Source organism: Carassius carassius, chromosome 1 (genome assembly GCF_963082965.1).
Source record: "Carassius carassius chromosome 1, fCarCar2.1, whole genome shotgun sequence".
NCBI classification, from domain to species: Eukaryota; Metazoa; Chordata; class Actinopteri; order Cypriniformes; family Cyprinidae; genus Carassius; species Carassius carassius.
This window is the reverse complement of record NC_081755.1, coordinates 15,184,760-15,211,544: the sequence shown is the minus strand read 5'-3', so window position 1 is coordinate 15,211,544 and position 26,785 is coordinate 15,184,760. Positions and strand designations below refer to the sequence as shown.

Genomic DNA, 26,785 nt, shown 5'->3' with positions numbered 1-26,785 from the left:
AAATCCTTGTTCTGTTTCATGTCTTCTGTAGTTATAAAGTTAGAGAAGACAATGCTTAATAAAGTCGTAGTTTTTGCTATTTTTGGAACAAAATGTATTTTTGATGCTTAAAAAATTCCAACAGACCCTCCGATGTCACATGGACTACTTTGAAGATGTTTTTCTTACCTTTCTGGACATGGACAGTAGACTGTACACACAGCTTCAATGGAGGAACTGAGAGCTCTCGGACTAAATCTAAAATATCTTTTAAACTGTGTTCTAAAGATAAACGGAGGTCTTACGAGTTTGGAATGACATGAGGGTGAGTTATTAATTACATAATTTTAATATTTGGGTGAACTAACCCTTTAAGGAGCCAACATTTTAATGATGAGTGGAATACATTATAACTATTGATTTCTCTTATTGGTGTTGGAATATTGTTCTATTCTTTTGAAGCTTTAATAGAGAAGGCTGACTGACTAAACGCTGTTTTCCTGAATGGAATAACATAGTCTCCTCTGGATGTTCCTCTAGTGAGGCGACTGGTGTTGGACCTTAAACTCAGAAACTCACTAAGAGGTGAAAGAGCCAGGCCATGAAGGATTTTATATGCTAAAAAGATATTTGTGAACTTTATAAGATTTTCCCAGTTTAATAAATTATATTTTGACAGAATATTGCAGTGATGAAAATGACGTGGTTTCTTATCCAGAACTTGTGTTTGTTTGTATAGGGACTGTATTGGTTTCAAAGTGGTGTGGTTGGCCTGAGACCAGCTGGTGAGGCGGTAAGTCATATGTGAAAAAGATCAGTGAATGCATAAACATTTTGTGTGCTCTAGTGGACATTGAATTTCTGATAAATCGAAAATTGGATAGATTAAATTGTACTTTCTTAACAGTTTGGGTGATATGAGAATTAAAGTTGAGTTTGGAGTCTATGAGAATACAGTTTTTTTAATTAGTAAAAGTAAAGTAAAAAAAAGGAAGTATCTTGTGTTTGGCAAGCAATGATTTATTAAAATTAAATATGTTTTCAATAAGATACTGAAAAAAATTAATCTGTTAGTGAAAAGTTTTTTTTTTTCTCAACTTTCTGCAGTGCCAAATGTATCTCCAGTTATAGAATCACCCATAGAACTGTGATTGAGCTGCAGTTATTCATGTCATGTTTGACCATGTTTTCCTTGAGTGTATTGCATCAATCTTCTCCTCATCTTCAATCTATACCAGCACAGGCTCTGACTTGGCCGAATGCCTGGAAAGAGTGTGTCACTTTGAATTTGTCTGGCCACTGCCTGGCCTTTTTAAAAGAAAGAAAAAAACATTGGATTTGCTGACCCACAACAACTCTACTGACCCGTGAGATTAAAAAATAAATAAAAATAAGCAGAATACCACTTTCCATTCATATATGAAATGAAGTAAAATAAATAAAAAAAGAACTGCTGATATAAATAATGTGAAAAATATTTACATGCGCTCGAGCCTCTTCAAGGTTCATGAAGGCAATCAGCTAGAGATAACTATTAAAATAGCTAGCACATATAAGTCTAAGTTCTTTAAACAAAGAAAACAAAAAGCACATGTGTATGCAAATGTTAGCCTAGTACTTCTACCCGAACGTCAAGAATTAGTTTTATTGTCTTTTTGTATTAATTATATAGAACTATCTATTAATACTTTGAAATGAATTGACATCGCGAACTATTTAATTATAAATGTTGCAACATTGCACGATTGCTGAACAATAATAGCGATTCTAGACTAGTGTTCTGAAGTCTCGTACTGTACAGGCCTCTACTGGACGCACCAGGAACAACAGGGGCGTAAAACTGGTAAAACCGACCGCTCCAGGTCTGACTAGCCTCTCTCTTCTCGTTCAGGACACAATGAGCGATTCAGAGATTTTGCAGCTCCGCGAGATAGACTCCACGGTCCGCAGGACCAGAGCTGAACAGAACCAGCAGCAGCGGGACAGTGATGGGGAGGAGGCCGCTCTGAACGCGCTCCAGAGCCGCGAGCACAAGCCGCTGATGGGCGAGAGCGCAGTGCTGATTCTGCTGCTCGGGTTCGGGTTTCTGCTGTGGATTCTGGTTCTGATCTCAGACCAGCAGCTAATCACCAGCAGCCCGGGACACTTCAGCTCCGTCCGCGCCAGGTATACTTTACCACAGTCAGGTGAAAGTACCACAGTACTTTGTTTACGACGGTATTGCGTAATCACGTTATATCACTTCAAGAATACGTAATGACATGGTAAATTTACATAATGCAATATATGGTATTAAATACTAGAGTTTTCACGATTGTTTATGGTTGTGATAGACCCCCTAAACTTGTTGTTGACTCATGATTAACAATGAGAATTATTGTCTTTATGTTTAGGCCTATTTATTTTTTATTTATTTTTTTTACAATAAAGTCAGTTGTTTACATATATTGTAGTGGTTACTACTGTTACTGATACTCTGGTTACTGATATTGTTGTTTATAACAGTTGTGGTTGATGCAGTTTACCAGAGTGTTATCATGACAGCTCTGATGTATTAACCATAGATAAAATCGATGACATAGGCTATGAGAAATCAACTTTAAAGCATTAATAATATCTGTTTACTGGGTTTTGATAAACAAGAAAGCATTAAAATAATCTGAAAGGATAATAAAAGATACATTTTAGTAACTAGTATTGTTTTTAATGTCAAATAGTAAATATCTCTAGCAACATGCAAAAAGTCACATGAAGGTCTTTAGTCCATTGCATTGTATCCTTTAAATAAGAAAAAAGATCTCCCAATGTTTCTTTTTACATATCACACAGCAAATATCTCCTCTAATGATGCATAAAGTTGGCACTAAATGATAATTCATGTTTCCAAATGAATGCTATTCACCTCATTGTAAATGTTTCATACATTCATAAAGAATGAATAGAATAGAATAGTGGATTAAGATAGGATAGGAGAGAATAGTAAAATAGTCTTTATTGTCATTATACACAGATACTATGAAACTCTTTTTGGATTCTCCGCTTCAGTTAAATAACTCAACAAAACCCATATCTGTAGATAAATAAATAACAATAGAATAAGGGCAGTACAAAGTCCATAGCTCATCTGTAACACTGTTCTGTTGTGAATCAGGAAGCACCTGGAACAGATCACCAGCATCGGGCCGAGGACCGTCGGGAGTCCAGAGAACGAGATCACCACAGTCAACTACCTGCTGGATCAGATCGAGCAGATCCGGTCTGAGAGTGAAACCGGACCTCACTTCATCAAGGTGGACATCCAGCGGCCCAGCGGCTGCTTCTTCTACAGCTGCTACGACCGTGTAACCAACGTCGCCGTCAAACTTGAGCCAAAGACCACTGCACAGCACTTCATGCTTGCAAATTGCCACTTCGACTCTGTGGCCAACAGCCCCGGTGCGTTTTTAGATCATTTCATCAACGCTTCAGTGACCCTGCTGAGTTTACAGTGGGTACGGAAAGTATTCAGACTGGTATATCACATGGTCCTAAGCATTCAGACCCTTTGCTCAGTATTTAGTAGAAGCACCCTTTTGATCAGCTATGAGTCTTTTGGGGAAAGATGCAACAAGTTTTTCACACCTGGATTTGGGGATCCTCTGCCATTCCTCCTTGCAGATTCTCTCCAGTTCTGTCAGGTTGGATAGTTAACGTTGGTGGACAGCCATTTTCTGTCTCACCAGAGATGCTCAATTGGGTTTAAGTCAGGGCTCTGGCTGCCATTCAAGAACAGTATTTTAGCTAGGGTTGCCACCCATCCCTTAAAATACGGAACCGTCCCGTATTTGAGAATAAAATAGCGCGTCCCGTTTTGAATCAATACGGGACGTGGTTTGTCCCGTATTTTTGGAGTTGTCCTCAATGCGGCTGCATTCTGTGAAGACTCGTCCTATTCTGCCCCTGATTGGGTAATACTCGCTGCCATCGTTGGATTGATTGGTTTGTTTCAGGTTCACGGCCAATCAGAGTCAGAGGAGGGCGGGTCAATTTGTCGCCGAGTGTTCTCTGTTGCACACAGTGGCTTGTCGGATGTGCGACAGCATGCATCGGGGGAGAACAACATTCATACACTTTACAATAAGGTTCATTTAAACGTTAGTGTATTAACTAACATGAACTAACAATAAGCCCTTTCACACATACAGACTTTTCCGGAAAATTACCGGTTAATTGCCGTAAAGAGATCATGTGTGAACAGGATCTTTTCAAAAATACCGGTAAATTCGTTCCGGCAATTTACCGGTATGAGAAGTTGTAACATTACCAGTAAATTGCCGGAATTCTGCTGTTTGTGAACGCAGAAGGAAGATTACCGGTATGAGCACGTACGAGTTCTGAACGCGGTGACGTAAGACGTCTACTCTGAGCCAATCATAACAATGTGACGCATTCACGCACTGTTTAATAAAATAAAATAAATGTCATCCAACTGAAGCGACAGTGAAATTAAAGAACTTCTCCTTATCCGGGTGGATGAAGAAATATGTCATCATTTGAGAGAAACTGTTAGTGATGCTGTAACGTATGATAAAATAACTGTTAACTGTCTCCTAGAGCAATGCATTCACAGGACAAAGTCAGGTCATCAATAAACTGAAAACATTGTGTCTTAATATCTAAAAAATAAACAACCATCACAAACGAAGTAGTAGTGGAAGTATTTCTTGTTCCTATTATGGCTTTTGTCAATCTATTTGAGGATCCTGCTACTCCATAAATCCTGTAGCTCTACACTAGTAGATCTCAACCCGCGGTAGCCTACATCATGAAATCACACGCTGCCCACCATGCCGAACACAATTAATAAAAAAAAAAAGATTAATAACTGTTATTTTAGCTTTTACATATGGAATAACACATAGGGTACAAACGAGAAGTCGGAGCAGTGAAGAAGAGTGCTGGACACTCGGCATCAACTTTTCGGATTGCCCCGCAAAAAACAGCTTATACTACTGTTTCAGCTATTAAAATAGTTCAGTTTTGTATGTTGGAGCAGTTTTTGATCGTTAAACAGGCCTATAGGTTTTGTTTTAAAGCAGCCAGCACAGAGAGAGAGTTTACATAGCCTATGTTTAATCAGTTTAGCCTTCTCAAATCATCACGAATTGTCTAAAATAAAATCTAAAGATATAAAACAGTTCAAGCATGTAACAATGTTTTAACGTTAAACCCTAATGGGCACTATATCAAATATTTTGTGCGGAGAGTGCAAGATAAAGCACGCTTTTTTGGGACATATAGGTGCCAGCGCGATCATTATATAAAATAAAGAAATAAAAAATAAAGAAAACAAACATGCTTTCTGCTGTCTCGTTTTGAACAGGAGAGCTTACAAAAATAAACCGAAACTCAGAGAATATGCCTCACAGACATGATAAATATATCTATAGAAAGCTTTAAATTAGGCTACTACTTAATAATAAAAACAAACAACAAAAAATCTCAATACAATCATAATCCGTATAGAAGGCGTGTCTAATGAGGAGATGACGAGTCAGGCAACTTCATCCTTGCGACACAGACTCAGAAAACACTAGTTTATTAGTAAATAATTCAAATATCTTTTTTCTATTTCCCTCTGTCACATTCATGGTAATTACGTTTTCCAGTGCTTTGCGACGTTTTTTTGAACTCAATTTGAACGCAGAACTGTTTATCTGCGCTGATAGACTATTTGATATGAATTTGCATCAGCATAGGCTACATTTGTGAACGCACCTTTTCTGCAAAGTGCGTCTTACAGACTGCAATTTACAATCGCAACTTCATTGTGCTATTAATCCTTTCAAGACGATTTTCAACAAATTGGTCAGCTCCCGACAGCATCAGGTGTTTTATTAATGGTGAGAATAATTATTTAAACCAGTCATCTATTAAGATGTCTCTGCAAAAAAAAAAGTTGCATGAATACTAAAGTTTGACACAAAAATGAACCCATCAACAGAAATATTGAACACGTATTACCCTCCATGTTTAAAAATACAAGCGCAGCGGTTTAGAGGTTATTGACATCACAGAATTTACCGGTATTTTGGAATGGATGTGTGAATGGTGCTTTTCCGGAAAAAATACTCGTAAAAAGATGTCGTTGACTGTGTGAACAGCGAATTTTTGAATTTACCGGTAAAGTCGTTCCGGTAATTTTACGGCAATTTACTGGTATTACTGTGTGAAAGAAGCTAATGAGTTCATTAGCAATGAATATTTTTATGAAAACATGTTTTAAGTTGTGATTTACCACCACTGGCACGTCATTGGACCTGTGGTCATCGTGGCCCCGCCAGGCGTCCCTTATTTCCCTGTATTGAAGGCAGGTAGGTAACAACGTTATTTTTTCAGTAACGGGCTAATCTAACTAATTACTTTTCCCGTCCTTACAACGCCATTAACATTACTGGACGTTAAATGTGGTGCGTTACTATGCATTGATTTAATAAGCTATGTAATCCGAACGCACCCCTTGCTCACACAGCTAGTGAAGAGGTGGGTTAATTGATAACAGAGTCATGTGTTTCATGGTAGCCAATCAGAGCCAGTGTTTTTACACACATATCGGCACACGCGCCAGCGGCGCCAAACACACACACGCAACAGCTACACGAAGGTTCGCAGCAGCAGCAGAAATGGCAAGTCAGGAGCAATCCAATGAAAAGTTGCCATTTTCAAGGTGGAGATATAAGCAATACTTCAAATTCATTGTAGTCAAAGGCAAGAACGTGTATGTAATGTGTAGCCTACATGTAATGTGTGACACACGCATATATATAAAGCTAGTGGCCAAAAACACTTTTCTTAAAAGATAATACTTGAAGTGCAGGATAAAACTCTTGCTGTCTGTTGACGTGAAGTTGATATGAGTATGAATGAGTAGAACACCTGTCTGTTCTACTCATTTCAACAGTCTTGTGAAAACTGCTAAAAAAAAAAATTCTTTGACTTTTTTTTTTTTTTTAAGTAACGTAAATAGTTACTTTCCCTGGTAACGAGTTATTTTTATTATAGTGTAATTCAGTTACTAACTCACTTACTTTTTGGAACAAGTAGTGAGTAACTATAACTAATTACTTTTTAAAGTAACATTCCCAACAGTGGTGCTTAGGGTCCTTGTCTTGCTGGAAGGTGAAACTGTTAGTCCAGTATATCCCTGTACTTGGCCACATTCATCTTTTCCTCGATTGCAACCAGTTGTCCTGTCCCTGCAGCTGAAAAACACCCCCACAGCATGATGCTGCCACCACCATGCTTCACTTGTTGGGACTGTATTGGACAGGTGATGAGCAGTGCCTGGTTTTCTCCACACATACTGCTTAGAATTAAGACCAAAAAGTTCTATCTTGGTCTCATCATACCAGAGAATCCTTTGGGTGTTTTTTAGCAAACTCCATGCCATAAAGCCCCGACTGGTGGAGGGCTGCAGTAATGGTTGACTTTCAACAACTTTCTCCCATCTCCCGACTGCATCTCTGGAGCTCAGCCACAGTGATCTTTGGGTTCTTCTTTACCTCTCTCACCAAGGCTCTTCTCCCCCGATAGCTCAGTTTGGCCGGACGGCCAGCTCTACGAATAGTTCTGGTCATCCCAAACGTCTTCCATTTAAGGATCATGGAGGCCACTGTGCTCTTAGGAACCTTAAGTGCAGCAGAATTTTTTTGTAACCTTGGCCAGACCTGTGCCTTGCTACAATTCTGTCTCTGAGCTCTTCGTGCAGTTCCTTTGACCTCATGATTCTCATTTGCTCTGACATGCACTGTGAGCAGTAAGGTCTTTCCTAATCAAGTCCAATCAGTATAATCAAACACAGCTGGACTCAAATGAAGGTGTAGAACCATCTCAAGGATGATTAGAAGAAATGGATAGCACCTGAGTTAAATATATGAGTGTCAAAGCAAAGGGTCTGAATACTTAGGACCATGTGATATTTCAGTTTTTCTTTTTTAATAAATCTGCAAAAATTTCAACAATTCTGTGTTTTTCTGTCAATATGGGGTGCTGTGTGTACATTAATGAGGAAAAAAATGAACTTAAATGATTTATCAAATAACTGCAATACAAAGAGTGAAAAATTTAAGGGGGTCTGAATACTTTCCGTACCCACTGTATATGCTTTAATGGAGTTAAAATTATTCAGTGTCTTTGAGAATCTCAGTCACGTCTCATTTAAGTTAAATTCAATGTTGATTTTAATATCAACATGATGCTACTCATGTCTTGCAGTGGGTATTATGAAGCTCATTAGTGAGAGTTAATGAAATGTTATTGCTCAGAAGTTGCTCTTTTATAACTTCTAAGACTTAAATGTGATGTAAATGAGAATTGAATTAAGCACCTTCATCTCAGCTGTTTCTCCTTAAGTAGGGAAATAAAAAATAAAACGTTTTAAATGAGCCTCTCGCCATCATTCAGTGATCATTCAGACTCTAGAGCGGTGAAATGAATGTGGAGATCATTAGATAAGAAGTTATTGAGTTTATTGTGATATCTGTCTTTTTACTGCAGACATGAGTGGGAAATGCTCCATATTTCTTCATTTGTGATTAGTTTTCTGTGGTTTGAAGTGACAGCGATCAGATCAAGCAGTTTAAGGTTTTGTTTGGCTTGCACTCTGTGTTCTTTGTTTGTGTCTGATGTTGGTTGTACATGGATATAGTGAATTATTACACTCGGCTGTCATCTGTCCTGTGAAATCCCAATCATTAGAAAACCGGGAAATGAAACTGCAGTAACTTTAATATGTAAGTGTTCCTGTGGCTTGGTGGTAGAGCATTGCATTGGCAGCGCAAAAGGTTCTGGGTTCGATTCCCAAGGAACACATGTTGGGTAAAAAAAGTTAGCCTGGATGCATTGTAAGTTGCTTTTGATAAAAGCATCTGCTAAATACATGAAATTTAATTTAAGTGAGTATGTGCAAAAAGAGTGTTTAATATGCAGCATTTGATTTTGAGTTGTTGTTTGGTCAAGTTTAAATTGGTGTCTAATACCAGTCAGTTATGATTTAGTACTGTGTTTGATTGCCATGATTAAATTGTATTGTATAAATTGGTTTTATGTATTTTTAGTGTGCTTTATTTTTTCTTTGAGCCATCTTTCTAGATCTGGGTGTGTGTGTGTTTCAGGAGCCAGTGATGACGCCGTGGGTTGTTCAGTAATGCTGGAGGTTTTACATTCTCTAGCGAATCTCTCCACGCCTCTCAAACACGGCGTTATCTTCCTGTTCAACGGGGCTGAGGAGACCATGCTGCAGGTGAGAGGCCACGGCACAGCTGACCTTTGACCTCAGCGAGCACGTGGTCATTTCATTGAAATGTGTTCTGCTGGTTTGATGTGAATCTCTATTACTGACATCATTCATGGTCTCACTGTGTGTGTGCCACAATTACTCTCTCTCACACATACACACTCATGCATGTAGAGGTAGAGTTTGATCTCCATCTCTCTCAGGGTAGTCATGGCTTCATTACCCAGCATCCCTGGGCTCAGCAGGTGCGAGCATTTGTGAACCTGGATGCGGCAGGAGTGGGAGGGAATGAGCTGGTGTTTCAGACAGGTGTGTATCTGAGCTCAACACCTGCTATAGAAGAAATCTGCTTTGTTTCTGGAAGAACAAGCGCCACAGATCAGTCATCATTTACTCACACTAAACCAGCGCTTCTCAACCAGTCAGCTCCAGAAGACAAAATAAACATGGCAGTCAACTGAAACAATTCAAAATCAAGATATTTCTTATATTCATTCACTCCAGAATTCATATAGCCTTGAAAAACTGGGAGGAGGATGGCCAATTAGATGTTAAAGACGTTCACAATCTACTTTTCAAGCAAATCATAGAGATCGTGATTTTTTTTATTGTCCTCATAATAGTGTTACAGGTGACATATCAGGAAAATCTGACTTTTTCAGGTTTTAATTGCTATAATCAGGTCCCAGGTGCATCTACCTACCAAGGAAATGTGAAACGATTAACCCATTAACTCTGTTTTGGTAAGCCTTTTTCTGCAAGCGTCTGAAAAAACGAGCGTGTCTGATTTTGTGACATTGCAAAGGGATCTTTTCATAATATTACCGCCCCTTAATCTGTAAATTTATTTTAAAATTAACTGTTTTGTCTTTGGCTGCACAGATAGATACACTATCTAGAGTCCCAGCCTCAGAGGGGACAACAGAGCAGTGGTTGTATTGATTTACAATAAAATACTTATTTATAGTCAACCATGGTTGAAATTTGTCTTTAACCACACCAGCAAAAAACCAAACACACTTACAGACACATACTGCAAAACACATAAATGCCATTATACTGAACCACATACCTAACGATATCGAGTTTTACTCGGGTTCCAAACCAGAAAAAACTCTTAAAAAAATAAAAATGAACAAATAAACAAACAATACAAACGAATGCTGGTGCGGTACAGGGTCAGCAGCAGAGCCGCACCCCAAGAAGGTATTTTTTGTTTACTATATATTGCTGCTGCCACAGATCTATTCAGTTCAATTCAAGTTTATTTGTATAACACTTCTTCTTGTATAACACTCTTCTCAGATGTTCTGGGGCCTCATTTATAAAGCGTGCGTACGCACAAAACGGGGCTGGAAACGTATGTACGCCAGTTCCCACGCAAAGGTTGTGATCTATAAAAAACAAACTTGACGGGAGAATGTGCGCACCTTTAAGCAAACTTTGAGCCGTGCGTACGCACATTCTGGAGACAAAGGGAATTGGCGACACCGATGGTGAGGTCGTGAACTGAAGTTAGATTGTAGAAAATAAATGTGAGAAGAACGATTATAAGAATTAATGACATTTAATTTTCACTCCATTTCATACGTTATATCCACATTATCATGAAGATTAAATCCAACAGTGTTATTTGTGCCGATTGTTTTAGGCTATATACATCTAGTAAAATCCAAACGTAATTCAAAATGTATTAAAAGTAAAATAAAATAATAATCAGCGCTGCCTTACAGTCACATTGTCCACAACGGGAGCACAGGAGGACATGGCGCGATACATGTGATAGCCTACAGAATAGCATGAAATACCCTTTTATTAGAGAACTGCAGAACACAGTGTAAAAAGGAAATATTTTCCTTAATGTACATAGCCTATATCATAAAATGTCAAAGTCTGCAAATACAGTCATGAAGCACAATCGCTACTCATCATCGGTCCTAACTATTACGGTGTTCATTACAAAACCGTCAAGAAGCATGTGTTCACTATAACATTTTCGTCTTAAATTTTCGCCCACAAATTAATTAAGTGATTTTGTCAAGGTGTTAACGATCAGTCTATTTGCTAGAAACATATAAATTCTCCGGTGACCCGGGTATGTAATGCTTCATGATGGCACTCCTGGCACTGTTGGAGGATTACGCTAATGGCAGAATAAGGAGAGAACGAGTTTTCAGGGACCATGATGATTTCCTGGCCCATGATGATGACTGGCTAATAAGCCGATTTAGATTCCCTAGAGCTGTGCTCTTGGATCTATGTGCTGAATTGGGTCCAGTATTAGAGAGGGCAACACGCCGGAACCATGCCAACCCAGTCCAAATACAAGTCCTCACCACTCTGGGGTTCTTGGCAACCGGCTGTTTCCAGCGGGAATTGGCAGACAGGTAAATTAATAATATAAAAAAACTATAAGTAATCCTCAAATTTGTCTCTAAGACCTTTTTGTATATGAAATAATTCTATTGGAATCTATCATCTCACCCTATAGGTCTGGTATATCACAGCCGTCCCTGAGTGCCATAATATCTGTCGTTTTAAATGGTATACTTAATATGGTTAGTCGATACATCAGGTTCCCCTACACTGTGCGAGAACAGGCCGAAATTAAAACGCAATTTGCAGCAATGTCTGGTTTCCCAAATGTAATCGGCGCAATTGACTGCACTCATGTTGCTATAAGGGCACCATCTGAAAATGAATTTGCTTATGTTAATAGAAAGCATGTGCATTCTATTAATGTGCAAATCATATGTGACTCCAACATGACCCTCACAAACATTGTGGCACGCTGGCCTGGTTCAACACATGATTCCTTTATCTTGACACATAGCAGTGTAGGGAACAGACTAAATGCAGGCGCAGTACGTGATGGCTGGCTTCTTGGTGAGTTTAACAATATTAAAAAGTAGAAACTGTAACAATTTTGTTTTTAATATAATTATAACCTGCAGGCGACAGTGGCTACCCCCTGAGACGCTGGCTCCTCACCCCATTTTTAAACCCGCAGAGCGCAGAGGAAACTCATTATAACGAGGTCCACTCTCGTGCCCGCGCAGTTGTGGAGCGTGCCATCGGCATCCTGAAATGCAGATGGCGTGCTCTGGATGCCTCGGGTGGCAGACTTTTATACCATCCAGCAAAAGTGTGCAAGATTGTCAGGGCGTGTGGTGTTTTGCACAATATAGCACTGAGAAACGGTATTCCTCTCCCTCCTGATCTCCCTCTACCCCAGCATTACGACCCCGAGCCACAGCCCCCTGGCCGACAAGAGGGATATCAACGAGGTGCAAGAATCCGTGAGGATGTCATGCGGCGTTTGTAAAGAAAGACAAAACTCAAGGTTCATGTTTTAACTGCATCTTTTAATGATTGTGCAATTTCTTGCATCACTTCTCTCATCTGCCGTAGCTCATCTGCAACCCTGTTGACAGCGTTTATTGTCTCTCGCTGTAACTGCAGGACTGCGTCAGTGAGTACCCGACCACTTTTGGACGTGCCAGACGCAGAAGGGGCACTGCTTTGAGCCGGACGCTGTGCATCTGCATCTGAGAACCCCTCACCCTGAACCTCCTGTTCATTTACAGCTTCAGACTCCGGAAGGACTGGAGGACAAACAATTGGCAACATTTATCCATTTATCACCCCACACACTCAAATGTACAGCGTTAATGATTAAAAATCGGTTTAACCTTGCTCCTCTGTGGTTTCAGTCACGTCAGTGTCTCCCTCCTTTTCCGACACAATACCACACACGCTGACCTCCCCAATTATAGCCGCGATTTTGCTGTCCACTGATGTGAGATCAGCTGTACATGGGCCCCCACCAGTTGCAGCCACGCTCTGGCGGTGGGAGGACAGTTTTCTCTTTGCCTCCACCTTGAATGAATGAGAATCTTTATTTCACATATTTTGCATACTGTAAGCACATGTAAATAAAACTTTTTGAAAATCAATATTGCTATTTATATAGGTATATAGCCTAATAAAACACAAATGTAATATGTTGGTAAAAAAAAAAATTTGTATACCTTCAGGTCGGACCATTTTTTCTTTAATTCTGCAACTGTCCGTTCTGTCCCACTGACACAATTGACGGCAGAAGCAATACTTTGCCACTCGCACTGCTTCTTTTTATTAGTGACCCCACTGCTGTGGCCACCAAATAACACAGTTTTCCGAGCCTCCACCTCCCCTACAAGTGTTTCAATCTCAGTATCTGAGAAATTACGTTTTTTTCCTCTTTTCTCACCTGTCGCCATTATTAAAATTAGGCTAACAGAAATGCACGTTTTCACTTTCTTGGATTAATTAATTGGCGGGTCGCATGCCAGTTTTCCAGGTATATATGGGATTCCACTCTCATTTACATGCTGATCAGCAATCATGAGGTGATTTGCATTGACTATTTATGGTTAAAAATGGGCGTGTACAGGGCGGGATATGAGGCTGGTTCACGTACGCACATCTGCGGGTGATCTGTGATTTATAAAGGGAACATTGCTTACAGGTGTGCGTACGCACGGTTTTATAAATCGGAATATTTTTTGGCGTACGCCATTTTTGGCTTTTGGGCGCACGTAAACTTTTAGTAAAGATCCTACGCATAGTTTTATAAATGAGACCCCTGGATCCAGACTGGAGCTTGTGTAAATCTAGTTACAGAGGAACAAATAGAGACATCATTAGCATAGCTGCTGTTCCAACAAAGTAAAATTAATTAGTTTAACCCAATCTAAAGAATAAGAATGCGCATTTGATCAAATGCAACTGCAGTCATAATTTAAGAAAGCTAAACCACTTAGGGTCTTATGATAATTTGTAACTGATATGGAACTCAACAGGTAACCAGCGCAGAGACTGTAAAATTGGGATAATATGATCATATTTTCTTGACCTGGTAAGGACTCTAGGCGCTGCATTTTGGACTACCTTTAGCTTATTTATTGAAGATCTAAAATAAACATGCAATTTATTTACCAGCATTATTTTCACAGACATAACCGACTGTTTTTTTTTTTTTTGTAACTCGTGTATTTTTAACGTACATTTCTTTATGAATAAGAACTTAGTTTAGTACTCACATGCTGTGACAGTTTTTTTTGATAAACATGATAATCAGAACCAAAACAGATGTTTTTAGCAAGATCGAGCTGTAATGACGCAGCTCTATTCTGGAAAATGGGGCAGTGTGCAGCAGCTCATTTGCATTTAAAGACACAGGCCCGATAAACAGCGTGTTTCTGCTTCCACTCTAAATAGGCACTTTCAAAATGTTATAATAAATGATCAGTGGAGTATTTTGAGCTGAAACTTCACTGACACATTTTGAGGACACCAGAGACTTATATTACATATTGTAAAAAGGGGCATAATATCTCTACTTTAAAACTACAGCAGTTCCTGCCTGCTAGATTATTGCCTTGTCCAAGTACCCACACTTGCGGCCTTTTGCACTCGATCACTTGACTACTTCAATTATGTATTTCCTTTATTTGACACAAGTGTTAAAGTGAGGATGAAGACCACAAGTGTGTTTCGCAAGTGTTTAAAGATTTGTACTTTGCATTTTAAAATAAACGTTTAAATGTCTGTTCAGTAGTCCCTATAACAGATGACACAATTTAATCTCTGGTGCTTCTTATTAAGTGATAAAAAGCAGTTGGAAAATAAATATAGGCTATTCTCCTTTGCACCAATAAAATGTGTAGCACTTTCTTTTACTACCAAATTATATGTAATATCTAATTATTATTAATATTTCACTTACATTGGAAAAGTTTCCTGTTATCTCTTGTGATCTTGGCAAAAAGTCTCATGATTTATTTCCAGAACAGGATGCATGATAGGATACATGAAGCCTTGAATACCGCTCTGGAGTTTTACTCAAGATAGTGTGGATTTAGTGTGTGTTAAGGGCACTGCGCTTTGGCATTTTTAAGAACTTGGACAGTCTTGCACACTTACTTCCTGTCGTGCGCACATGCTCTCAAGTGTCCAACAATTTGCAAGTGTGGGTATTTGGACAGAGCATTTGACTGGTCAAATCATATTACGCGTCTCCTATCACGTGACTTTTTCATGCATGTAATGTATTAAAAACAATTCAGTGTGAGCTAGCCTAGCAATGATAGCATGATGAATTTTAGTTTCAGTTTAGATTTGCGTCGCATTCCACTCCTCTACAGCAATGCCATAGAATTAGTACAATAATTTAAATTGGTCTCGGATGTCCTCAGAGTGTGTTTGTGAAGTTTTATCTCAAAATACCCTACAGATGTTTTTTTATGGCTTGTTGAAATTGCCACTTTTAGGGTATGAGCCAAAATGAGCTGTTAGTGCGTTTTTCCTCTTTAAATGAAAATGAGCTGCTGCTCCCGCTTCCCTTTTTAGATGATTGCAGAGCTTCAAGAGCTCATGCTCACGGGCATACCACCAGTGTTACGGTTTAACTGGTGGTGACAGTGTTACTGACCTCACATTGATTCCAAACACAATTTTTATCTACCACATTCCTAGTCACTATCATTCTGGTAGCATGTGAAGGCAGCATTAGTGAAAACAGGCAAGAAACAATGGTAGCTTTAGTAACATTAGCTTTAGCCACGAAGCTCTTTTGAAAAACAAAATATGACGCATGATGTTTACTTTGTCTGTATTCTGGACTTTTGCGCACAAAGTGTTGTTATAGATCCCTCTTTCAAAAGCAATCTTTGCACAACTCCAGCGCTGAACTGACCCTTGTTTGTGAGTCAGTCTGGTGTAAAATGATTAGTACAGATCCGGTTATTATTTGGGACATTTATTTCGAAAACCACAGTGTCCTCAGCGGTTTAGGGACTCCTATGTTCGTTGGTGAATCCCAACACACAACACTTGTAATGGCAATTTGGCACTGACATTGTACCTCCAGCAGCTACAGCAAGAGAACAGTAATATGCGGCTGCATATATGAAAATAAAACACCTAACCCTAAATAAATTCTAACAAAAGGTTTCTCAGCTGTTTTTTTGTAGTATTAGGTGTCCTTAATAACATAGTAAAAGTTTGACCACTAGAAAGGTGTAATTTTCAAGATGGTGTCCAAGATGGGCAGGGAGCCCTTAAAATATCCCAACTCCTTCATTATTTGACTTAGTCAAGTAATCTTGGTGTCTAACCCCATGTTTTCTGGGTCTATCAATCCATTGGACTTGTCTAAATTGCACTGACATGATTACATACTTATGAAATACATGATTTTGTGAGCCAGAACCAGAGATGTAAACAATTTAGCCTATGTCATGTAACTCCTACTCAGTACCAGTTTTTTTGCTAAAACACAGACTTTACATTCAATGTAAAAGTTATTGCACCCAAAAGTAACTTAAATTGGAGTTGTATAACTTTGATCATAACTTTGATCATAAACAACCCTGTATTAGCCCAAACAGAGGCCTGTGTGTGAAACCTCTAAAATGGTCACTCATTTTAATTTTAATAAGGTAGTACATATGTAATGCATCCTCTATAGATGTTTTTGAGTATAAAGGTGGCATTATACTAAACCCAACAAAACTAAATACACAATTTTCAGCCATTCAGAAAATGGTAGAAGAGAATACTGACATTTGATATTGCTTGACTCATTGTAATGTTGTTGGCAGCACAGTGTATACCATTTTGCTCAAACACAATTCATCCTCGACAACTTAAAAAAAGAAAAGTTCTTTATTTTTTGTAATTTAATTCAAAATAGGAAACTTTTTTGTATAATCTAGATTCATTGCTCACAAACAGAAATATTTCAAGAGGTTTTTTGTTTTAATTCTGTTTGTTACGACTTACAGCTTAGGAAAATAAAAAATTCAGTATCTCAAAAAATTTGAATATTCCATTTTGAGCTTGATTAGTTTTATTAATTATGAGTATAAATACTGGGTACCTCCTGGGATAGTTAAGAACATGCAACCACAATTATGGGAAAGACTACTGACTTGACAGTTGTCCAGAAGTCAATCATCAACATCCTCCACAAGGAGGGTAAGCCACAGATGGTCATTGCTGAAAGGACTAGCTGTTCACAGAGTGCTGTATTAAAATATATTTATAGAAAGTTGACTGAAAGGAAAAAGTGTGGTAGGAAAAGGTGAAACAGGGATGACCACAGACTTGGGAAGATTGTCAGGAAAAGCAGATTCAAGAACTTGGGAGAGCGTCACAAGGAGTGGACTAAAGCTGGAGTCAGCGCATCAAGAGTCATCACGCTCAGACATCTTCAAGAAAAGGGCTACAGCTGTCACATTCCTAAAACCAAGCAACTCCTGAACCAGAAAAAAAAACATCAGAAGCATTTCACCTGGGGTAAGGAGGAAAAGAACTGGACTGTTGCTCAGTGGTTCACAGCCCTCTTTTCAGATGAAAGTAAATTTTGCATTTAATTTGGAAATAAAGGTCTGGAGGAAGACTGGAGAGGCACAGAATCCAAAGTCCAGTGTGAAGTTTCTGAAGTCAGTGATGATTTGAGTGCTGTGACGTCTGCTGGCGTTGGTTCATTATGTTTTATCAAGTCCAAAGTCAATGCAGCCATCTACCAGGAGATTTTGTAGCACTTTATGCTTCCATCTGCTGACAAACTTAATGGAGATGCAGATTTAATTTTGCAGCAGGAATTTAGCACATATGTCAGAGATCTAGGAGGGAAGACCCAATTGCAGTGTGAGGTAATAAGGTTTTATTGACAAAACAGACAGATACAAGAGGGTAGTGAAGTGAACAATAGATACCACAACAGGAAAACAGTAAACAGGAACAGCTAGGGGAGCCCACTGGGAAAGCTTCAGGAAACAACTGGCAGAATACTTGGCAACAGAGGGGGCAGCAAAACCAGGCTGATGGAGAAGACCACACAAGGCACCATAGAGCAGAGGGCAGACACTTGTTGACCACTGACTCTGAAACAGACCAAGTTCCAGGTAGGTAGATCGAGGGCAGGACACACAGGGACAGGTCAGTGACTTGAACACAAGACTAGACAGGACAAAGCGCCACAAAAACACAAAATCAAGACAAGGAAAGATATAAGCCAATTAACTAAGAAAAGGTTAAGTAACAAAATAAGAAATTACCAATTTAACCAACTTAGAGAATAATCAAACAAAACCAAGAATCAAGACTAGAAAAACTAAATAAATATTACAAACAAAAGCCTAAAGCAAGAACAAACAATTACTAAAATAAGGAGCAAGACAAAAAACATAGAACTACAAGGACTAGACAAGGGCACAAGACCAAGCAGACAAGGAGACACGGACACATATTCAGCCACATCCACAGACAGAGACAGAGGGGGTGAGGATGACCATGAACCAGCAAACACAAAAGGGTAAGGGGCACTATAAATAGGGAGGAAAATACATGAGGGACAGGTGAGCACAATAAGACTAACCAGGCTAACAAGGGGGGGGTAAAAAGGAAACAAGGAGGAGGGGCTAAAGGAGCACATGGCCAAGAAAGTAACTAATGCCACGTTTCCACCGCAGGAACTTTACCCAGGAACTAGGGACTTTGGCCTGGTACTCGGTGTGTTTCCACCGCAGGAACCAGGAACTAAATAAAGTTCCGGGTAAAAAAATGCCCCTCAGAAAGTCCCTGTTGGCGAGGTACTACTTTTTCAAAGTTCTGGAACTTTCGGGGGCGGGACTTGGGCGCTAAACATCATGATTCGTTGAGTTCACGCAGCATTGGTTGAGTTCAACCACTATTTATTCGGATCATTTTCAAAATATTATTGTTATTATGTCATGAAATGTAATTTTAAAAGTATTTCAGGTGCGAATGTAGTTGTTTAAAAATTCTAATTTGTGGTTTATTTATAAAGACAGCGCCTATTTAAAAATGTGTTTCGCCGATCTCTGAGACGTGAGCTCCACGCGATCAGCAGGAGCTCAGTCCTCATGTATCCACCGAGAGCAGCCTCACCTCGGCTATAGACCTTTTGATGTGTGCCGCTGGCTCTGATGTCTCCTTAGTGGTTAAACATAACATATTATTCGTTTTGGGTAAACAGGTTATCTTTGGTCTGTTTTCAATTTATCTATATGTTAAAATGAAAATAAAAAGCAAATTTATATAATATTTAGTTTCATTGTAATGACTGTATATACACATTTCCCTGAACTAAGTACATTTCTGCAGCTGTTATTATGTTTAAATGAAAACGAAAGGAGGCAGTGGTATTTGATATCCCATTTCGTTTTATTGTAAATATACAGTGAGGAAAATTGCAGTAGTCAAGGCAAGCTGACTGATGTTATGAAGTATGCTGCTGTTTGCAGATTTACCGGATTTGCGTCGTCGCGGACATCACAATGCACAAAGTCTGAACTACCGATGATGCACTTCCAAAATCAGTATACTTTGTATTGAGAAACACGCAGACCTACGTCACCAGTCTATTTGTCTAATCTTCCCGGTACTTTACACCGTGGTGGAAACGCAGAAAGCAACAGGTCTGGGGGAAAAAAAAGTTCCTGGGGAAAAAAGTTCCTGGTACAAATGTTCCGGGTAATTTCGGTGGAAACGCGGCATAACAAGGCCATGTGCTGACACTAGACACAAGAAACAAAACATAAAACAAATTCACAGTGCAAAACCCTGACAACCTACCCACAGTGCCAAAACCACTTCCAAGTGATTTGCTGACCATGATATTACTGTTCTTGATTGGCCAGCCAACTCACCTGACCTGAACCTCACAGAGAATCTAAAGGGTATTGTGAAGAGGAAGATAAGTAACATCTGATAAAAAATACAGAGGAGCTGAAGGACATTATCAAAACAACCTGCAGTGCCACAGACAGTAATTGCAAAAGGAGCCCCAACCAAGTATTGAGTGCATAATTAAACCTACTTTGGAGATCTTGAACATTTCTGTTTTGTAAATCTTTTTTTGATTGATCTTTGAGAAAATATTCAAATTTTTTGAAATACTGAAGCTGTAAGTCGTAACCATCGGAACTCAAACAAAAAACTCTTTAAATATTTCAGTTTGTGTGCAATGAATCTAGAATATAAAAAGGTTTGCTTTTTAAATTAAATTACAAAAAAATAAAGAACTTTTCCATGATATTCTTTTTTTTTTTTTTACATGTACCTGTACTTTATTTATGGGAAATTGTACATACTTTTCCCATAAATATGCTTATAACCACTGTTGGGAACGTTACTTTAAAAAAGTAATTAGTTATAGTTACTCACTACTTGTTCCAAAATGTAACTGAGATAGTAACTGAATTACTCTATAATAAAAGTAACTCGTTACCAGGGAAAGTAACTATTTGCGTTACTGTAAAAAAAAAAAAAAAGTTGCTATATGTCAAAGAATTTGTATTTTTTTTTAGCAGTTGAAATGAGTAGAACAGACAGGTGCTCGTACATAACTTTCTATATTTATTGCACGTCAACAGAAAGCAAGAGTTTTATCCTGGACTTCAAGTATTATCTTTGTAAGAAAAGTGTTTTTGGCCACTAGCTTTGTAGATGCTTGTGTCACACATTACATGTACACATTATATGCACGTTCTTGCCTTTGACTACAATGAATTTGAAGTAGTGCTTATATCTTCACCTTGAAAATGGCAACTTTTCATCGGATTGCTCCTGACTCGCCATTTCTGCTGCTGCTGCGAATCTTTTTGTAGCTGTTGCGTGTGTGTGTGTGGGGGTTTTTGGCGCCGCTGGCGTTGGCGCGTGTGCCGGCATGTGTGTAAAAACACTGGCTCTGATTGGCTACCATGAAACACATGACTCTGCCTTAGCCAATCATAATCGCTTATCTCGTTATTAACCCACCTGCTCACTCGCTGTGAGGCTGGTTGTTTTTACACACTGTGTTTGAACACCTTATAATAGCTATATAAGCTATTTTTGCATTCTGTGTCACCTTTAAGTGAATAGAAACAATTTTGAAGTAAATCAGATGCGTGTCAGTATATTATATCAGCGCTTTCGGTCTTAGACAGTAGCCTAATAAAAATATTGCTGTTTTTGTCATAATATTATTTCAAACAACAAAAGACAAGTGTAACATCACTTTCTGCTCTTGACTGAATCATGTTATAACTAATAAGAATGAATGTACATTTGATTCACACAGTGATGCCGTGTTTTAACAATGACCATCATGACAGCTGATTGTTAAATGCAATTTTGTGTTTATTAAATGGCGCAAATATATAATACGCCATATAATATAATACCTCTCAAAACTGGGAAGAATTTGTGACAGCATTTATAAGATTGTGATATTGTGAGACTGTGATATATAACTGGGATAAATGAGGAAGCCTCATTTTAAAAATGATTTCTAGAACTTGAAATGTTATCCCAGCTAGAAATGCTACGTTCTCAGAACGTCCCCACTGGTGTCAAGGACGTCGCCTAGTAACGTTCCGGGAACGTTCGGAGACGGTCATGATGTGGAGTTCTTTAAAGGGTCGGGGGACGTTATTTTGCGGACCTTCACAGAACATTCAGGACGTTATCGGAATGTTTAGGGGACCATGTTATATTTGCAAATGTGATGTTCCCAGAACGTTCTCAGAACGTCCCCACTGGTGTCAAGGACGTCGCCTAGTAACGTTCCGGGAACGTTCGGAGACGGTCATGATGTGGAGTTCTTTAAAGGGTCGGGGGACGTTATTTTGCGGACCTTCACAGAACATTCAGGACGTTATCGGAATGTTTAGGGGACCATGTTATATTTGCAAATGTGATGTTCCCAGAACGTTCTCAGAACGTCCCCACTGGTGTCAAGGACGTCGCCTAGTAACGTTCCGGGAACGTTCGTAGACGGTCATGATGTGGAGTTCTTTAAAGGGTCGGGGACGTTATTTTGAGGACCTTCACAGAACATTCAGGACGTTATGTGAACGTTTTCAGAACGTCCCCACTGGTCTCAAGGACCTGTAGGGAACCAAACTAGAATTTTACTGCAAAAAACACTTGTTCTTTCAGAACTTTAAACAGGAATAAGCATGCACGTTTAACACATTCAAAGATAAAATCAGTCATTTATTTTGTGTGAACAAAAACAGATTATAAATAAATTATATATTACATAAATTATATATATATATTATACACACACACAAATATTAGGAAACAGTAATAACAACAAGAACACATATTTATATTCATTTTATGTTGCGTAAATGGTGAACAACAAATAACAAAAACAATAATTTATATTAAATATATACTGTGTGTGTGTGTGTGTGTGTGTGTGTGTATATGTGTATCAGTCACTGTCTCCATCCTCAGGAGGTGCCCGAAGTTCTTCTTCCGCTGCCTGAAAAAATTAAACATTATATTTACCAATCACTTCAACGACTTTTTAATTACTTTTAACTCCACTTTGTTTATAAGTACCGGTACTAAGTAAATAAATCAAAACAGTTATGTTATTCTAGAGAATAGAGAGAGAGAGAGAGAGAGAGCTCTCATTGAATAAAACAACTTACAGGTGTTGCGACCAACTTGGCACGGTGAGGTGCATGTTTGAGGGTTTCCCCTATACATGTATCAATTTCCTTTTCTGTGTGTTTCGGAAATTGTTTGGCACAAGCACCTAGAAGAGAAAAAAAAATGTAACAAAATAAATGTGAAAAGTCTCAGGGCTCAAAACTATGCTGAAAAGTTTTTACAAGAACAATAGTCACAGCTCCACCGAACAAAAATTGAAAAAAGAGACACTTAAACACTTAAAATGGACCATTATTATGACGTTATTGTTATACATTTTTAAATATGTAGACTAGGCTATTATAGGTATTTTTATAGTTTGGATTATTTTATATTTTTATTTTATATTTGTTATAATATCCCATTAGTCCTAATAGATGCGATTTCAACTATTTCTGTAGTACTTTCATAAAGAACACCGCTTTTTCACATAACGCAGTGAAGCAGCCCTGCACGAGAGAATAATTGATTCTATAATAAGAACTGATCAACCGTTTCAGCACCACCGCCTCGGACAGCACCGGGGAACGGCGCGATGTGGAAATAATATTGCTGATGACGCAATTGCCCTGCTCCCTCCAAAATGGATACAAATGCATATTCTACAAGGGGGTTAAAATAATCTAAATAAATATATGACGATTATCACTATTGACATAAAATGTGAAAATAAATTAAAAGTGTTACGCCATATTACAGTAGGCAGTTATGACATGCAAAATATGAATTTTTATTTAAGCGTTGAGCATTATAAACAATCAGACATGAATCTGATGAGCTCATGATGCAATAACCAATCATATGAGTTTAGATAAGAGTTAAGAAAAAAAACTGCTGGTTTGCGGGAGTTTTTGCCGCGTTCACGCCAGTGCCGCTCACCTCAGAGACAGACACAATCTGGATTTCACTGAATTCACTCGTGGAAAACTGTATATGTAAGTGAGATATTAATTTATAATCCTATTGTTTTTTCCATGCTACTAAAATAACGACTTGATTTTGTAATCGAAAAAACTAATTAACTAATTCATAAATGGGTCTTGTGATAGTCTACAATAATTTGTATTTGTAATATTGCAAATGTTTTTGTGTTTTCGTGAAATTAAATATAAGCATAGGCCTATATGGTGTAGTTTACAGCTAGAGTCCTGCACGGGTTCGGGTACCTGTAGGTTTTTGCTCAAACGGATGAAAAATATCCACCTGTTTTGGATACGGGTGCAGGTCGGGTCGGACACGGGGGAAACATGGGTTTAAGACAATCACATGCAAACGTAATGCATATTTTTAGGAACACATCTACAAAAATATGCCTGTATTTCAAGTTGATAAAATAGTTTTTAATAAAACAATTTAAAATCCATATCAGTTTATTTGTGTCCACGCGCCACACCGTCCCAGGAATCTATAACGTTAACTATACTTCCACTTTTAAAAATTCATCATAACCGCGCGCGTGATCTGCTTGCAGTCGTCGAGATGGATTCTGAGGAGTTTAAGAAAAGAATAGCTAGTGGAGGAGTTTGTAAAGTTGTCGACAATACGTCATCAAAAATCAAGTCCAATATGTGGGAGAAATTTGGAGTTAACTGAAGAAAATATTGTGAACGGCTTATTTGCTGCATGCATTTTCGTGTTCGGAAATGTGGAACTTCATTGCTGAGGAAGCACAGATAACTGGTTAAGTGAGGAAGCTCATTAAATAACTTCATATTCATATTTTCTCACAATATTTTGTCACCTATATCACAATGCATCTGTTATTTTCTTATTTTTTAAATTCTCATATTTACATTTACATTTATTTGTTTAGTTTATTTTAATAAAGTTTTGACATCCAAAAGTACACTTTATGAGCAATATGAATAAGTGAATAAGTAAAACTAAAACCATATGAAACATTTATGATTATTAGTGATGAAAACAGTTGTGCTTCTTCACATTTTTGTGTTTTTCAGGGTTATTTGATGAATGAAAGAAAAAAAAGCAGCATTTATTTGAAATGTAAATCTTAACTCTCTTTTCTGGCCAATTTAATGCATCCTTGCTGAATAAAATGATTTTTTTTTTTTTTTACTTGTTTTTTTTCCGTTTAGAAGTCAAAAACGAGAAAACAAATTATTCGAAGGTACAGGGTAAGTACAGACATTTTTCATTTGCTCTTTAAAAAGTTGCATGATGAAGTGAAAAGAAGAGAGAAGTTTTGAAAAGCATACTTAAAACAATATGGTGGAGGGCTGTCCCAATGAAGGTCAGTTTTCCTTTTCGGCCTTTCAGGCTGTAATTTGACCAGGCCTCATTGGTGGCTATTTTCCGAAGGATTCTCCTCACAGCGTCTCCAATGTTGCTACCTCCCATCAGGCTCAAAAACTGTATCTATGCAACATATAAAGATAAATAAAGCAAATGTTAGTATTGCAATGCCACATGGAGCAGGGTAACTGCTGACACACAAGCAAATGCGAGAGGTGTATTTAATTCTGATAATTTAGCCTACATGCACACAGATCTACATTTTGAACTTAAAAATGTCACTTTTGTGACAAAAAGGTTACTGACCCCTGTGCTATATCAACATACCATCCTTTTTTTCCCTTCTGGGCCCTCAAGTTTTAATAGGAAAGCTTGCAGCTCCTGCAATGTTTTGCAGGGCCTCTCAATGGTCTCCTGTGGTGGTGTTGTGATGGTTGCCGGACCAGGACGATTCTGTTGAATAGCCTGGATCAGATGCTCAATAGAATTGGAAATATCTGTTGACATTCTCTCAATTGCGAGGAGCATCCGCTGCTCAGATTGTTCGATGAGATGCTGGAAATCTGAAAAATTTAGATGGGTGAGATGATGATGATGGAAGGGGGGGTTCATCTTGACATTTAGTTATTTGCTTAGTATTCAGGCATATGTGTGGTACTTCAAGAAATAAAATATAGACATTGGCATGACTGTATTGCCAGATGCAATAGCTGGTCTAATTTGGATAGTAAGTCAAGTCATCTTCATTTATATAGCACTTTTAACGATGCAGATTGTTTAAAAGCAGCTTTACAGAGATGAATGTATAATTTAAGGTAACAGAGATTGAGATTAGAAAATGCAGCCATAATCTTAATTTATTGAAGATTAAAAAAAAAAACATTTATCTTAACAAATGAATAGAATATCAACATTAAAAATGCATACCATGAAAAGTATTATTAGCTGAAAGATTTGGAAGGGATGGCTCATCTTCCTCAGGTGAGTGAGCTGTGATGTCAGTAGGTGGTTTGTCTAAAAACAGACATTGAAAGCATGCGATAAACGAAGTTCAGGGGAGTTGAGTACTTTTACACAAAATGCCATGACAAAAAATACCAACCTGCAACTCACACAATATAAGACACTCCAACCAAATTCAAAACATTTTTAAAATAGGATTTCCATTAGAAATTTGTTTGTACTGTATTTCACACAAAATAGCTTCTTCCCGTCAGCTGGCAATGCACTTATTTTACCTGTTCACTAATTGACGCTGACGCACCACCATCAAATCAACACAACACAAGAAATTACACCAAAAGTTAAATCTGTTACTTACAACTTGGAGGCTTTGGGAGGCTTGATGGCTTCTGAGAGGATGTTGACATTTTTCTCCTTTTTTTGGTAGGAATCTCACATTCTCCTATTCATTCAGGATGAAACAGTTTATATATAGTTTAGTTTTATAGAGTAGTTTTCTCTGTAATCATGGCATGATTTTTATACATAAACAGTGGACTAATGCATGACAAAAAGCAATCGCATATGTTTACCTTCACTCTCGGTCCAGTATTTTGATGGTACTTTTTTTTCCCGCTCTTTTAGCACCTCTTCTTCTGTGTCCACGTTTGAACTTTCTACAGCTTTTTTGGCTCGTTCTCTGGCTGTCTTATAGTTGTCTAAGGACAGAGTAAATTTGAGTTGTCTTTTTAGTTTTTGTAATCATTTTACTGTGTAAAGGCAGTGTACTTTCATATGACTATATATTTATTCAGTTTTCTCACCGGTCTCGGA

General features: G+C 38.2%; 2 protein-coding genes across 4 annotated transcripts in view; one reads left to right on the top strand and one right to left on the bottom strand.

The window, feature by feature from the left end:
* Positions 1–1,793: 1,793 nt before the first annotated feature.
* Positions 1,794–26,785, top strand: part of LOC132146149 (endoplasmic reticulum metallopeptidase 1-like) — a 67,055-nt gene continuing 42,063 nt past the window's right edge. Inside the window, exons 1-4 of one of the 2 annotated variants that reach the window (XR_009434899.1) lie at positions 1,794–2,145; positions 3,131–3,414; positions 9,132–9,259; positions 9,457–9,562. Coding sequence is in view for 1 of the 2 variants with exons in the window: in XM_059556996.1 (XP_059412979.1) it covers positions 1,877–2,145; positions 3,131–3,414; positions 9,132–9,259; positions 9,457–9,562 (787 nt within the window). In the remaining variant the exon portion in view is untranslated. The remainder of the gene's footprint in view (positions 2,146–3,130; positions 3,415–9,131; positions 9,260–9,456; positions 9,563–26,785) is intronic. The other variant, XM_059556996.1, reaches the window with a different exon arrangement.
* Positions 22,378–26,780, bottom strand: LOC132151784 (uncharacterized). Of its 2 annotated transcripts, XM_059560186.1 has the most exons (7): positions 26,545–26,780; positions 26,331–26,414; positions 25,937–26,023; positions 25,337–25,572; positions 24,973–25,132; positions 22,756–22,862; positions 22,378–22,583 (listed from the first exon to the last, which is right to left on the bottom strand). In XM_059560186.1, exons 2-7 carry the CDS (start codon positions 26,377–26,379, stop codon positions 22,533–22,535), a joined length of 690 nt encoding a protein of 229 aa, XP_059416169.1. In that variant the 5' UTR covers positions 26,380–26,414; positions 26,545–26,780; the 3' UTR covers positions 22,378–22,532. The 2 variants fall into 2 exon arrangements, 1 of the variants encoding a protein (XP_059416169.1); XR_009436446.1 differs by lacking the exon at positions 25,337–25,572 and having other exon boundaries at positions 26,545–26,772.

Coding starts and splice junctions, on each gene's coding strand:
- LOC132151784 (XM_059560186.1), bottom strand. CDS start 26,379: ATGTCAACATCCTCTCAGAAGCCATCAAGCCTCCCAAAGCCTCCAAGT. Junction 25,133..25,336: donor CAGAAGGGAAAAAAAGGATG/GTATGTTGATAT, acceptor TATGTTGCATAG/ATACAGTTTTTGAGCCTGAT. Junction 22,584..22,755: donor CCAAGTTGGTCGCAACACCT/GTAAGTTGTTTT, acceptor TAATTTTTTCAG/GCAGCGGAAGAAGAACTTCG.